The 13907-nt window shown below is 42.8% G+C and overlaps 1 protein-coding gene across 1 annotated transcript in view; it reads left to right on the plus strand.

Annotated features, from left to right (window-relative positions):
* ITPK1 (inositol-tetrakisphosphate 1-kinase) overlaps positions 1-13907 on the plus strand; it is a 124536-nt gene that overhangs the window by 88478 nt on the left and 22151 nt on the right. The window contains exon 4 of the mRNA XM_028717223.2: positions 759-876. Within this exon, the coding sequence (XP_028573056.1) occupies positions 759-876 (118 nt within the window). The remainder of the gene's footprint in view (positions 1-758; positions 877-13907) is intronic.

Consider the following 13907-nt stretch of genomic DNA (forward strand, 5'->3'; position numbering starts at 1 on the left):
GAAGCCGAACGATTCAGAACCGAAATGCCGAAAACCCAGAAGTGAATGCTTCCATTTTCGAACGTGCCTCAGAAGTTGAACGGCTTCCGAGGCGTGTTTCTCCATTTTTCTCAATGGAATTGAGAAATCCAAAACATCCATGACAAATGACCACCCAACCTCTGCTTTAAAACCTCCAATGAAGGAGAGTCCATCACCTCCTGGAGGAGTCTGTTTCACTGTATCCTCTGGCCAGGAGTGCCCTTCATGAAATACTGGCGGTTCTTCTCCCAAGTATGTAGGCTGCACCCCACCCTCATTTGACTCCTCAGCCAGACCCTACAAGGCAATGGGTCATTACGGTGCCTTGAATGCCCCCTTGATAATGGCCATATGTGGTTTGCGTGTTTGTATTTCTGATCACTCTGATCTGTTGGTGTTCAGTACATGGGACAGTTCAGCCAATGTTTCAAGGAAAAATATTTTTTACACTGAATGTATATTTTTAAATACACAAAGCAAGAGATGCTATAGACCTCGCCCCTCCAATTTTGGTTTGTGGCCGGCAGTCATAGCTTCTCTTACCTAAACAATTGCTGTTTTCAGAACAGCAAGATAAATTCGTGTGAAATATGAAATTCAGGAATTGTCAGTGTCTGGTAAGCTGAACTTTTAGTGTCCTCTGTTGTGGCACTCTTATTCCCATCATGCATCTAGATTCCAGCAAATCATTTACCTTCATATGTAACATTTTGTGCCGTATTTCTTCATTCCCATAGGAGTATATTGATGCTCACCCTGAAACCATAATTTTGGACCCCCTTCCTGCTATCAGGACCCTGCTGGACAGATCGAAGTCTTATGAGCTTATTAGGCAAATAGAGACCTACATGCAAGGTAAGTCGCTAGCATTTTTCACTGGTTATTTGAGTGTGGAGGAGGGGGCTGGGATTGATACCTGGTTGGAAAGGTAGTCTTCATTCATTGATGGCTAAGTTCAATACTGACAAATCTAACTGCTCATCATTCAAATCTGGATCTATCAAGCCACACTGAACTTTTGTGTGTGTGTCTATTTACAACTTAAGACAGTGATTATCTTCGCATGTCACCAGTAAAAAAAAAAAAGCTATATTATTTGCTTTATTCTGTCTGTTTCCTACACAGCTCCAACCCTTATACTAGCTATCTTAATACAGGTGTTGCACCTGCATATAGGCCTTTGCCCTGAAGAAGCCTCAGAAAGCTCCTGTTACTACCACATTTGGCATGAAATAGTACCAGAGACCTCTATCCTGAAGTAAACCATGCAGAGCAAGTCTGAGGAGGAAGGGTAGAAGTAGGGCTTTTTTTCAGCTGGAACTCACCATAACTCAGTTCTGGCACCTCTCAGGTGGGTGCCATTGCCATTCTTAGAGAGCAAGGGAGGTGTTCATGGTGAGTTCCAGAACCTCTTTTTTCTAGAAAAATAGCACTGGGTAAAAGGATGACAACAGTACATCTCTGCCAATCAGATTGCTCAGTTACAAAGTGAACTCAACCGGCCACTGGATGACCACTATGAGAACAGCAGACTCTTCTTATTTGGGGCAGATGAAGAGATTTTGGTAGCAAATAATTAGGACCTTGAGTAGTACTGCAGAAGCATCGTATCCAGCTTTGTGGGGTTGCTCATTGAACCTTCAGTGCTGGAAAATATTGTATCTTTAAGGAGCTATTCTCAAATTTTATAGATAGATATTTACACACACGAATGCTTAGAGTGTGTCAACCTTTACACTTTTTAAAAAAATTTTAAGGAAAGCATTTCACATTTTAATAGATGAATTGCTGTTCCATGATTTTGAGCTGCTACCTGCATATTTATTGCATGGTTTTTTCACTTGCAAAATGGGGTGAAGTTTACCTGTTTGGCTACAGAAGTGTGGAGGGGATCTTTACAGTGGCCATTTTTCAAGTATGCTAGTGGTGTTAATTGTTTGAATTACTATGTATGTTTTTCTTAAGATGAGAGTTATTAGAAAGGGTTGAATGATTGGTTAGAGGTGAATGAAGCATGAAGTGATGAATCTGCTGAGGTTAGTGCTGCTTGAGTTGACATATTTCATTTCATTTTTATTTTTTGTCTTGTACATGTAGCTGATTTAGGAATAGGAGCTTTCTCGTGCTCAGTGCAGTAGCAGTTTTCTTTGAAGTATGTCACCTTGTCCTATTACACTAATTTTATCTTTGCTCTTCAATGAGGCTGTGTTGCTAGCTATGCAAATGAGCTTATTGAACTTCCTAAATAAAGTGCATGCCTTTGGGGCAGGAAATTGAATACCTATTAAGGTATTTTCATAAAGGTACTGTAAGAAAGTGTGCAGCTTGCAGGCAGGCAGGATTCTGTTCCAGTATCTCTACTAAAGGAAGGTTCTATGATCTGTGTTTACCTGAAAATCTGTTCAAGGTTGACTGTGCTTACAAAATGAATTTGTAAGTAGATTTTATTCTAGAGATTAACAGATTGCAATCCTCCTGAAAGGTTCTTTTTAATGGAAGTAGGCCAGCGTGTTGTAGTATCTTAAAGACTAACATGTGTATTGTGCCATAAGCTTTCATGGGCCAAAGCCCATTTATAATGTGTCTGATGAAGCAGGATCTAGCCTGCCAGTAAGTTCCATGTGGTTGATAAGCCCAAGAGACAGGTCCCTTTCATGGAATATACATGTGACTCCCTCTCTGGTTCTGTTCAGACAGACCATAAATTTCAAACTGCTTTTAACTGAATGGGGCTGTTGGTCTACAGTGTTTTAACTCTTGCTGTTTTTATCTATGTCAGGCACGTCCAACTGGTAGGTCGTGATCTGCCGGTAGATCACCGGATGTCTGGGCAGATCACTGGTAGATCACTGGTTCCCCTCAAAGAAGCTCAACAAGTTTGGCTCCCCTAAAAAAAGCTGAACATTTTAGCCCTGCACCTCCAAAGAATGTGACTTCCTAAAACTCAACAACTTTGACCTGAACCCCCCAAAAGGGGGTAGATCACTGCCAGTTTTTTACTCTGTGAGTAGATCGCAGTCCCTTGGGAGTTGGCCACCCCTGATCTATGTTATATTGGGTGGTTTAAATGTATTATATCTTTTGATTTAAATAGTTGCTTTTTATTGTTTTAACTGTGAACTTCTCTGACAGCTCCTTTGGCCCTGAAAAAAGATGATATATAAGATTACTTAAATTGAAAATGTGTGTGTTGCATTATAGCGAACGTTGGCCAAGTATGGCCACCAGGGCCAGTCCAAGACACCTTGCTGCCTGAGGCAAAGGACAAGATGGCGTCTCCCTCCATTACATTTACAAAAGCCAACCAGACTCACAGTTGAATTTGAGGGCAGCAGGGTAGCTTAGGGGTTGCCAGTCTTGTGACACACACACAGCTCTGTCTGCTTGCTGCCCCTCGGTATCTGCTCCTTGAGGTGACTGACCACTCATGATCTCACCTCTTCCTCTTAAAAAAATTGTTAACAGCAACAAAAAAAATGAGGAGGAAAAATACCCTTTATGGTAAACATTTCTTGTATAATGATCTTACGAAAGTGTGGTAGGGTTCAGTCCACTCTACGGCCAAAATTGATCAAGTGGGAGATTATACTTAAGCTTTGGAATGCTGCTACTTTAGGGACATGCTGCCACAAGAATTCTTTTCCTCCTGCCAAAACACAATCTAAAGAATTGTGCTGCCTGATTAAAGAGCTAAACCCTCGTAACTCCAGGGGTATTACTCAGTTCTTTTACATAATAGTATCGGGTACAATTTAGGAGTCTTGCCTGACATCTCTTGAAAAACAAAATGACCTTCTGCCAAACAGATATTAAATTAATACACCCCAGTTTTTTCACACCCACAACTAACTTGCAACAAGGGACTAACTTTTAAAATATTTGCAATGGAGGCCTGCTTTTGTTTCCCTCCTTCTTATTTAAAAAAGCCATTGAAGTTCCGTGGAACTTCAGAGTTCTCTGGAACACAGTCTTAAAACAATTGCTCTTGTTCAGACATTTAGTTACAGTGAAGTGCCGGCTGTTTCTGTTTTATTTATTGCACTGTAGACACAAGAGGATTGTGAGGTCTGCGTTAAGTTGTGCCCTGTTATCCAAAGGAGGATTGCTTGCTTTATCACAGTTATGAATTGAGTGTTTTCTTAGATAATCCTGTCACTGCCGTGGGCTATCAATAACTAGCACTCCTGTGCTAGGATTGTGTCGTGAAAAGCAAGTACAAGATGAATGGAATTACCCAGAGTGCCGTGTTCTACCTGTAGCTATTTTCACCCTGTTGATTAAATCTAAAGCTACATTTTGGGGCTACATCTAAGAAAGAAAGAGCTGCTTCGTGATGCAAAGGGAAAACAGATTAAAGAATTATTGCCTCCTGAATTGACCTCTTGTTCTCTCTTGCATGCTTCCCTTACCCACTCATCATTCGAGTGATTCAGGAAAGCACGATAAGAGCAATATTTTTTTAATAATAATATTTCACGGCTGACTGAGAAATATCTAGCTACTTCTCTTTCTAAATTAATTGCAATGCCTTTCCTTCAACAAAGATCAGCACATTATTGACTTTGTGTCTGGGGCAACCTTGCCTGATGGGCAAAGTATAAATATTATTATTGTTGTTGTTGTTGTTGTTGTTGTTGTTGTTGTTGTTGTTGTTGTTGTTGTTGTTATCTGTGTGGATCTGGTTAAGTTAGGCTCTACGACTGCTTCATTTTTGATAATAATAATAATAATAATAATAATAATAATAATAATAATAATAATTTATTATTTATACCCCGCCCATCTGGCTGGGCCTCCCCAGCCACTCTGGGCGGCTTCCATAGAAACCAAAAATACACGAAAATATCACATGTTAAAAACTTCCCTGAACAGGGCTGCCTTAAGATGTCTTCTGAATGTCAGGTAGTTGTTTATCGCTTTGACATCTCGTGGGAGGGCGTTCCACAGGGCGGGTGCCACTACCGAGAAGGCCCTCTGCCTGGTTCCCTGTAGCTTTGCTTCTCGCAATGAGGGAATCGCCAGTAGGCCCTCAGCGCTGGACCTCAGCGTTCGGGCAGAACGATGGGGGTGGAGACGCTCCTTCAGGATAACTGCTGTTCTTTCTCTCTCTCTCTCTCATCGGGTTTCTTGACTGTTCTAAAGCCTCCTTTTATTTCTGATAACTAGGGCTGGTTCACCTGAATAAAAGCTGCTGGAACAGTTTCTCCAAAATAATGGAACTAACAACCAAGTGTGCCTGTGATCCGAAGAGATCCTGACAAAGCAGAATCCCTCACCCAGTTTCCCCATCTGGCTGCAAGCTCTCTGAACTATATTGAATTCCAAATGCAGCCTTGGAGGTTTCCCCAACGTTCAGGATTTTATCCGGGGTGGTGGTGGTTGTCAGCAGCAGCAGTGTAATGGGCTCCTAAAAGGCTCTCGGGTATGCATGTGGAGCACTTCATATTTCCAGTTGGATCTTGGCATATGTTTCGGAACAGGGTACCAATCTACATCATCTAGCCCAAGTACACTTGACTGAGACTGCAAGCAGTTCTGCAAGGTCTTAAGCAGGTAGCAGAGCTAGTAAAGGGCTCTATCAGATATCCTTCTCCCCAGATGAAGTTAGGGGGCGAGGGGGTTTCTATCCGCAAAGTGGTGCGCCCTATTGCTGAGTTGCACTAGTGGCTCAGTCCTCGGGGTTTTGCCACATCTCCTGGCCACACCCCTAACACCCACATGTTAGACATGGACATCTGCAGAGGGAAATCCATGGCATGGATGTCAGGGCCAACAGCACAGCCCTGTTGTCCCTTGATTGCATGGCTCCCTCTTTCTATGAAGGGGTCCAAAGAGAAAGCAGTAAAATAGCACCCCTACAGAATACTTTGTCTGAAGTAGCTACTCCATGCTGATCCTGCAAACTCAGTTTGGAAAATGCTATTATATTTGGGTTTTTTTTTGTTCTTTTTTTAACCTCTTACTACCTGTAACTGTATTTCCTGCAAGGGAAAACTTGACTTTTGCAGCCCTGTAACATTCTGGGAATGCAGGGTTTGCAACGCTGCAGGTAACCTGATTTCATAACGTTTCTAAACTGAGAACGCTCTCAACTTTTCAAGCTTTATGGGACTAAGTCTTTACTGGCTTGAGTGACCAAGAAAGGTCATGTTTGTTTCCAAAACAAGGCTGGTTTGTTTTTAGATTTGCTACTTATTCTGATTTATTTTCCAGCTCCAAAAGTTTCCATAGGCACAACTCTAAAAGATGGCTGACTAGATAGTGTCAAGGCAGTTGTTTTCAGTAAATGTATGCCTCTTTATTTTTACCCCTTTCTCCTTTCTCCTTCTTCCCCCTCTTGTTTCTTGTGATCCAGAAATAATACAGTGGAGGAGAAAGGGAAAATAGGCGTTGAAGTAAGGCTGTGATGTTGAGAAAGGTTCAGATTTCTTAAATGGTCAATTTTGTTATATTACAGGGATGCCTTTTAGTAGATGTGTAGGCTTCTTAGAACTACATGCGTTTCATTTCTTAGCTCCTTCCCAAGGTAAAAGAAAAAGGTGAAGACATACCTTCCCGCTGTCACTAAGTGCACACACTTTCATAGCAGCAGGCTTTGATTGAAACCAATTTTCACTATCTGAGCCATTTCCAACCATTTTCAGTCCTCCTCGTTTTGATCTTGCAGGAAGCCAAAAGCATATGAGCTGGGTTTTCAAAGCACTCCATTGCGATTCATAATTAAGTGCCATTTTGGGGAAGAAGAAAAATCAATTATGGTGGTTTGCAGCAGGTTCTGACCTACCGAGTAACAAATAGCTTGAGCCTTTTCCAAAATAGCAAAGGCAAATCCTCTTTACTCACTTTCCCCTCAAGAATAGGGATTGTGGCCCTCCAGATGACAGACTGCAGCTCTCATGAACCCCGGCTAGCATGGCACTGACGATGATAGAAATAAGTGTCCGAACAACTTTTGGAGGACTAACAGTTGCCCATCCGTTATCAAAAGGATGGTCTACTATTCCTGTCCTGCTTCACATCTCCTGGGGTTATGTTCTGGCGTTGAAAACCAGTTGTGATAAGTGGCCCAAATCTAGACCTCCTCCTCCTCCTCCTCCTCCTCCTCCTTCTTCTTCTTCCTTTGAACAGAAAGAAACCCAGATGGCTGAATCAGATGATCTTGTGCCACATACTTGATCAGATGGCTAAAAAACCAGGGGTGTGTGTGTGTGTGTGTGTGTGGTGGTGGTGGTGGTGGTGGTGGTGGTGTTTTAAAGTCTGTCACATTCAGAGGTTCTCCACTTGAAAAGACTTGCCCATCAAAAGAAGCCTTGGCAGCTTTGCACATTCAGTGGAATAAGCACAGCCATGTTGTGGGGGACACAGAAACAAACATTTGAGCCTTCGATTTTTTGGGAATGTAAGCAGAAGGCAAGTTCCTTGTTCAGTGGGTATTGGCTGAAAAGGATGGCTTTCTCTCGCCTACTAGTTGGCGGTGGGGGGGGGGAGGGTATCCCTCCCATTTTCCGTATAGAAAGTGCTTATTCTTGTGAAGCAGAGCAAGAAAGAAAGATCGTCTCCTTCTAAAACTACTTTGGTACATTAAAGAAAATAGTAAGCAGTGTTGATGTTGACCAGCAGACAAACACATTTGCAGCAAATTCATTATTCATGGAGACTGAAGAAACAGGTGCTGGGGACAGGATGTTCTTTCAACAATGACAAAATAACTGCCTGGGAATAAATGCATCCTATTACATAGGATTGGGAGCAGCAGGGAGGGGAGAGCTGATCTCTCTTTTTCATTCCGAAACAAGCTTTCAGCAGAGACATGGCTTGGGGCTCTCACCTGATTAAAACACAACTGATAAATAAACTTAAGAATTTTCTAGTCATTTAAAGCTGAATATATTTGCACATGAATAAACAATTCCTAGGGTAAAAAACAAACAAACTACTTTTGTCTTGGGAGTAGGTCTACACATGTGAAGGGGCCATAGCTCTGTGACAGATCACAGACCAGGTTCAATCTCTCTCATCTCCAGTTAGAAGGACCAGGGAACAGATAATGGGAAGAACCTTTGCCTGGTTGTAGGCATGTTTGAAGACTCGGGGAGGGGGCCCCTAGTGCATTGGGATGGCCTGTTCTCTGTTGACATTTTGTGGGTGACATTTTAAATGTAATTTCTCCCAGATGCATTCTGAATATAGGTAAAGGGCCCCTGGGCAGTTATGTCCAGTCAAAGGTGACTGTGGGGTTGAGGCGCTCATCTTGCTTTCAGGCCGAGTGAGCTGGTGTTTGTCCACAGACAGCTTTCCGGGTCATGTGGCCAGCATGACTAAACCGCTTCTGGTGCAGCAGGACACCGTGACGGAAACCTGAGTTCACGGAAAGGGATTTCCACAAGACATCAAACAACCAGAAGTGCCCCCTTTGATGATCAGGTGGGAATGGGGGAGTTGGTGTGAGGCTTTCTCTGAGATACTCCGATTCCAAGCTGATTACACCTTTTTAAGTGAATAACAATACCTTAAACATGTTCAGAACTATCACGTAGTACTATATTCAGAATGCATGGGACGCGGGTGGCACTGTGGTCTAAACCACTGAGCCTCTTGGGCTTGCTGATCAGAAGGTCAGCGATTTGAATCCCCGCGGCGGGGTGAACTCCCATTGCTCTGTCCCAGCTCCTGCCAGCCTAGCAATTCGAAAACATGCCAGTGCATGTAGATAAATAGGTAAAGGCATTTCTTAACTACTAGGAGTAGGATTTTATCTGCAGTGTCACCCGCTTTGTATAATAATCTCTCTTTGGAGGCACCAACTATTTTGGTGTTCCGCGGATGGCTAAAAACTCACCTATTTGCTCAGGTATTCCTGGGCCCCTGGTGTTTTAAAATGCTAGTTGTTGTTGTTTTTTTAATTAATGCTTGGATGTTATAGGATGTAATTCAAAACTTGGGAAACGCGTTCCCTTTGTTCCACTGCAGTATTACTGCACAGCAGCTGTTCAGTGTTTTCTTCTTTTCTTGGCAAGAAATAAGTTGCTGGTACTCATATGTTGATAAAAGTGCTGAAGGTGCCAGCACAAAATGGCTGCCACAAAAAGCAGAAAAAGTGGTGGCGGCGCTTCACACCAGTGAGTTCTGTCACAAAAGAAACACTGCAGCTTTTACATGCTAATAACATAATTTTGGTGCTCCTGCCCCCCCCCCCCCCTTGGGGAGGTTTCTTTGTATAAAATCAGACCAGTTCTGGTGTTGAAATAAGAAAGGATAACACAAAAACATTTATGCAAATATTCTAGATACATTTATATAGAAAAGGACCCCATTCTGGTAATTTGGGGTGATGCGTTAAGTTCTGTCTAGCCAAACTTTCTGAAAGCTAAATTCTGAGCCTGTAAACAGCTGAAAAGAAAAACAAACTGAAGTCTAGCAAGGGATACTAAATAACTCAGACAGAAAGGAAATAGATTGTCTAATAAATCAAAGCCTATTTTATACAAGCCATACTGGACTATGGTGAGAAGTATCCAGATTGTTGAATTTAGCTGTGTTTCTTCTCTGAAAAGCAGCCAGAATGTCAGCTCTCTCTTTGATTTACCTTATATTGCAATTCAGAGTCTCTTGTTAGGACAACATAAATTCAGATGAATTAAGCTGTCATGAAGCAAATTCCAGGTTTGCTGCTCTGCAATTTGAAGGAGGGGGTTAGGCCTGTTCCTGCCCATTGAGGGTCCCCCCCCCCCAATATCTGAGGTGACTTCCTAACACACAAGTATCAAACTAAAATTCCGTACATAAGGTTCCTGATAGCTGTGCAGCTGAAGACTGGCATTTATGGACTAGTTTTACACTGGTCTCCATTATTTTTCTCTGCGCCTATCATTTACATCAAGGCAGCAGGGTAGAAGAGTCTGAAAATCCTGGGACACAAATTTTCATAGCCCTCTAGCAGCTACGGTGCCTCATTTACCAGAAGCAATGTATTTAGCATTAATTCTGAAAGTGTATACTCAATTCTGACCAAACTAAGCCTTTTGGTAAATAGCTGCTAGCGGGCCATGAAAATTTGTGTCCCAGGCTTTTTTGACGCTTCTGCCCATGTACTGTTGGAAACCAAAGGGACACATTGGTTGCCAGATGGGAATTCTTTTTCCAGCTCTCCTACCCCACTAATAGAATCAAGGCTTGGACCAGAGGTTGGTGGCCTTAAAGTACTTCTACCATGTCACGCCAATGAGGGAGAGAGGCTTCTCTGTTACAGCACCCTAGCTGGTACACCCTCCCCAATGAAGTACAACTGGCGCCACTGAACCTGTTAGCATTTCAGTGCCATATCAAAGCGTTTTTCTGTTTCCCTGGGCATCTTAGTTGTTTAGTCTGTCTTATTTATTTATACAAGTATTTCTATACCACCATCTCACATAAATTACCAAGGCAGTGTACAATAACATCTGCAACGCCAATAAAATACAAAATGCCTTTAAAACAATATAAAATAATTGTTTAAATGGCCAGATAATCTTAAGAAGCAATGACAAACCTAGACAGCATCTTAAAAAGCAGACGTCACCTTGCTGACAAAGGTCCGTATAGTTAAAGCTATGGTTTTCCCAGAAGTGATGTATGGAAATGAGAGCTGGACCATAAAGAAGGCTGGTCGCCGAAGAATTGATGCTTTTGAATTATGGTGCTGGAGGAGACTCTGGAGAGTCCCATGGACTGCAAGAAGATCAAACCTATCCATTCTGAAGGAAATCAGCCCTGAGTGCTCACTGGAAGGACAGATCGTGAAGCTGAGGCTCCAATACTTTGGCCACCTCATGAGAAGAGAAAACTCCCTGGAAAAGACCCTGATGTTGGGAAAGATGGAGAGCACAAGGAGAAGGGGACGACAGAGGACGAGATGGTTGGACAGTGTTCTTGAAGCTACCAGCATGAGTTTGACCAAACTGCGGGAGGCAGTGGAAGACAGGAGTGCCTGGCGTGCTCTGGTCCATGGGGTCACGAAGAGTCGGACACGACTAAACGACTAAACAACAATCTTGAGAAATTTGAACTGAACAGACCTGTCAGCATAAAGACACCTTCAAAAGACACATGAAAATAAAAGGCAAGGATGCCTACCAAATCTCTGCTGGAAGAATGTTCCATACGTAGCGTACAACTGGCAACACTAAATATCTGACTTCTGGTTGAGGCCAGTTGGGTATCTGTAATATGGGGGACTACTAATGGAGCTCCCCTGGATGATTTCAGTGATCAGTCTAGGATATAAGGGCTCAGGCAATCCTTAAGGTATTGTTCAGGGCTTTGTATATCAACACAGGAGCTTTGACTCTTGATGGCTAGCATGCGGGTAGCCGTTAAGAGATGTATTAGCAAAGGTTTCACCTGCTGTAGGCCACCTGTAGAATCCCATTCACCATAGGTATTACTCCTAAAAGACCAGTGACTTCATTACTTAGAGAAAGTGTTGAGAAATTTTCTTCTGGGAAGCATTCCGAGTGCAAACTGCTATTTGTGGCAGCAACAGTCTGTCTTGAGCAGATTGTGAATAATGTCGGGACTCTGCATATGTGTATGTGTGTTGCCTTTAAAGGAAGTCTCTCAGCTTGTAGCAGGTATTGTGCTGTCCCTTGAGTTCATTGTCAGACCGAGGGCAGTGGTTGAAAGGGGCTTGTTGTTAACATCCTTTCATGAAAGGGGTTGCTTGTTTCCCTTCAGTGGAATTCAAGCTGCTGCTGCTCTTCCAGTCTGACCTCTTCCCAGTGTGCTGCTCTGCTGGGAAATGCTGCCCTCCAAAGGTGCAAAGACTGTGCAAATTAGCTGTTTATATATATATATATATATATATATATATATATATATATATATACCTCTCCAAGATGGGCACCGATGTAACCACCACCACCAGAACCGAAAAGGAACTGGCTTCATGAAATTACCATATGTTTGATAGCAGCTGAAGCAATTCCAGGCTGTTCCACATAGACATCCCCTACTGGGTTTGTGATGGTGTTGAGTGTGTGGCCTTTAATGTGTGTTTTTTTTAATTGATGTTAACATAGATGCCAACCGCAGTGCATAGCTGGTAGTTCAAAGCTGCCAAGAAAACGCTTCGCATGTTGGCTGTTGCTATGCAGTAGTGCCGCAACGTTTTGTTGCGATGGCGGTTTGGAAAGAAACCGTTTCCCACTTTAGTTAAGTATTGTCACCCACAGAGACTTTCATGGTATAGATAACTATGCCTGGACTATCTTCCTTCTCTCTAGAGGGGCAGCCCCTGTTTCTGAGGTTAGGGGGCAGGGACTGGCCTGGTTAGTGCTCCTGGCCCCAGTGAAAGAAGCATGTTTCTTCACATCAGGGCTGAAGAAATTTGTGAATCTAGCTGTGGCAAAGATGGACCTGCCATAGAGACAGTGGAGATGGGAAATAAAGCAGCACTAGCATTTGTTTGCTGCTCTTTACAGAAAGGCCAACCACACCAGTCCCTTTCAGGCACTTACAAAATCGTTCTTTGGGTCATAGCTTCTCTTTCATCCTTCCACAAGAAGCGGTTTAACAGCGGTGTGCTGGAATACCTCTAGAACCATAGTGTTCGGTGTGACTTTTGTTGCCACGTTGATTTGACTTCTCAAAATGTTGACACAACAGGGCACGTTCCACAGCGTGATAACACTAGCTTTAATATGTCTTGCCAGCAGTAGAAAGGCAAGTAACTGCATTGCCACCATAACATACAAACATTATGCACCACTGATTCTTTGTGTTTTTTTTAAAAAAATCTTGCTTATACTGTCAAAGGGTCTCAAGAATTGTGCCATGTTAGAGAATTGGATTTATTTGTTGTGTTTTCCACAAGAGAGAGATGTAAGCACACAATGTTTCCATTAACGGGACCTACCCGCTACTCAGCAAAATAAAACAACAAACCTTATTTTTGCATTTGCAACGGTAAACTGATATAACAAAGGGTATCCTCTTAATCCTCTAGTTCTGATTTTGCAGGTAAAATGTTCTGCCACTGAAACAAGAATTGACCTGTACATTGTGGGCGCTTCTCACAGCTGTTTATTGTGCATGCAATGCAGGCAAGTCTTTTGCAATGTCCACACAAATAAATGGGGCTTGTGCAGGGGTGAATATGGGGTAGCATTTTTTCGAGGACAACTTGTGTGGATGCTGTGAAAAGACATGAATGCATAAACAGCAGCAAGTCCACAATAAACTGTGCAGAGCTGCCCTGAATAAGTCAGGATTTTTTTCACCCTCCTCTCTTTAAAAGAAAATTCCCTCTGATTTAGTTCTGCTGTTGAAGTAGAAGCTGCCTTCCAATGGTGCAAGCCTAGATGTCTACACTCAGAAGTAAGAACCAGCACTGGACTGAATACTAGGTCTCAAGAGATTGGGGCATACAATTTGTCTCCTCTTTTCCTAATTGAGGACCACAGTGAAGTTTGTGTGGCCGCAAGTTTACATGGGCGAAAGACGTTTACACTTCATAAATTAACCTACAGGCTTCACTGCCAGTGGAGATGGGTGACTTCCTCTCAGCTCACGTCAGATTCGATTGGAAAATAAAAAAATGACTTGGCTTCTTTTCCGAAACCAATCCGGTAGTCATTCCTTCCTCCCATTCACACACCGACTCCCTCCCTGTTTCCCTTTTAAATGAGACTCACGCAGCTGGCACTTTGGTCACAGAAAGATGGGGAACAAACTTCTCCATGCCTCTCCCCTTCATTGTGCTGGTTGCATGCCAGGAAGAACAACCCCAGTAGCCCTTGGGAGATGTAGTTTCCCCAACAGATATTTGCAATCCAAGTAGCCCTTTGAGGAGCAAACTTACATTTGCCAAACATCTGCTTATGAGACATCTGGCTGGCCAACTGTTGGAG

The sequence above is a fragment of the Podarcis muralis genome, chromosome 1, assembly GCF_964188315.1.
Source record: "Podarcis muralis chromosome 1, rPodMur119.hap1.1, whole genome shotgun sequence".
NCBI lineage: Eukaryota > Metazoa > Chordata > Lepidosauria > Squamata > Lacertidae > Podarcis > Podarcis muralis.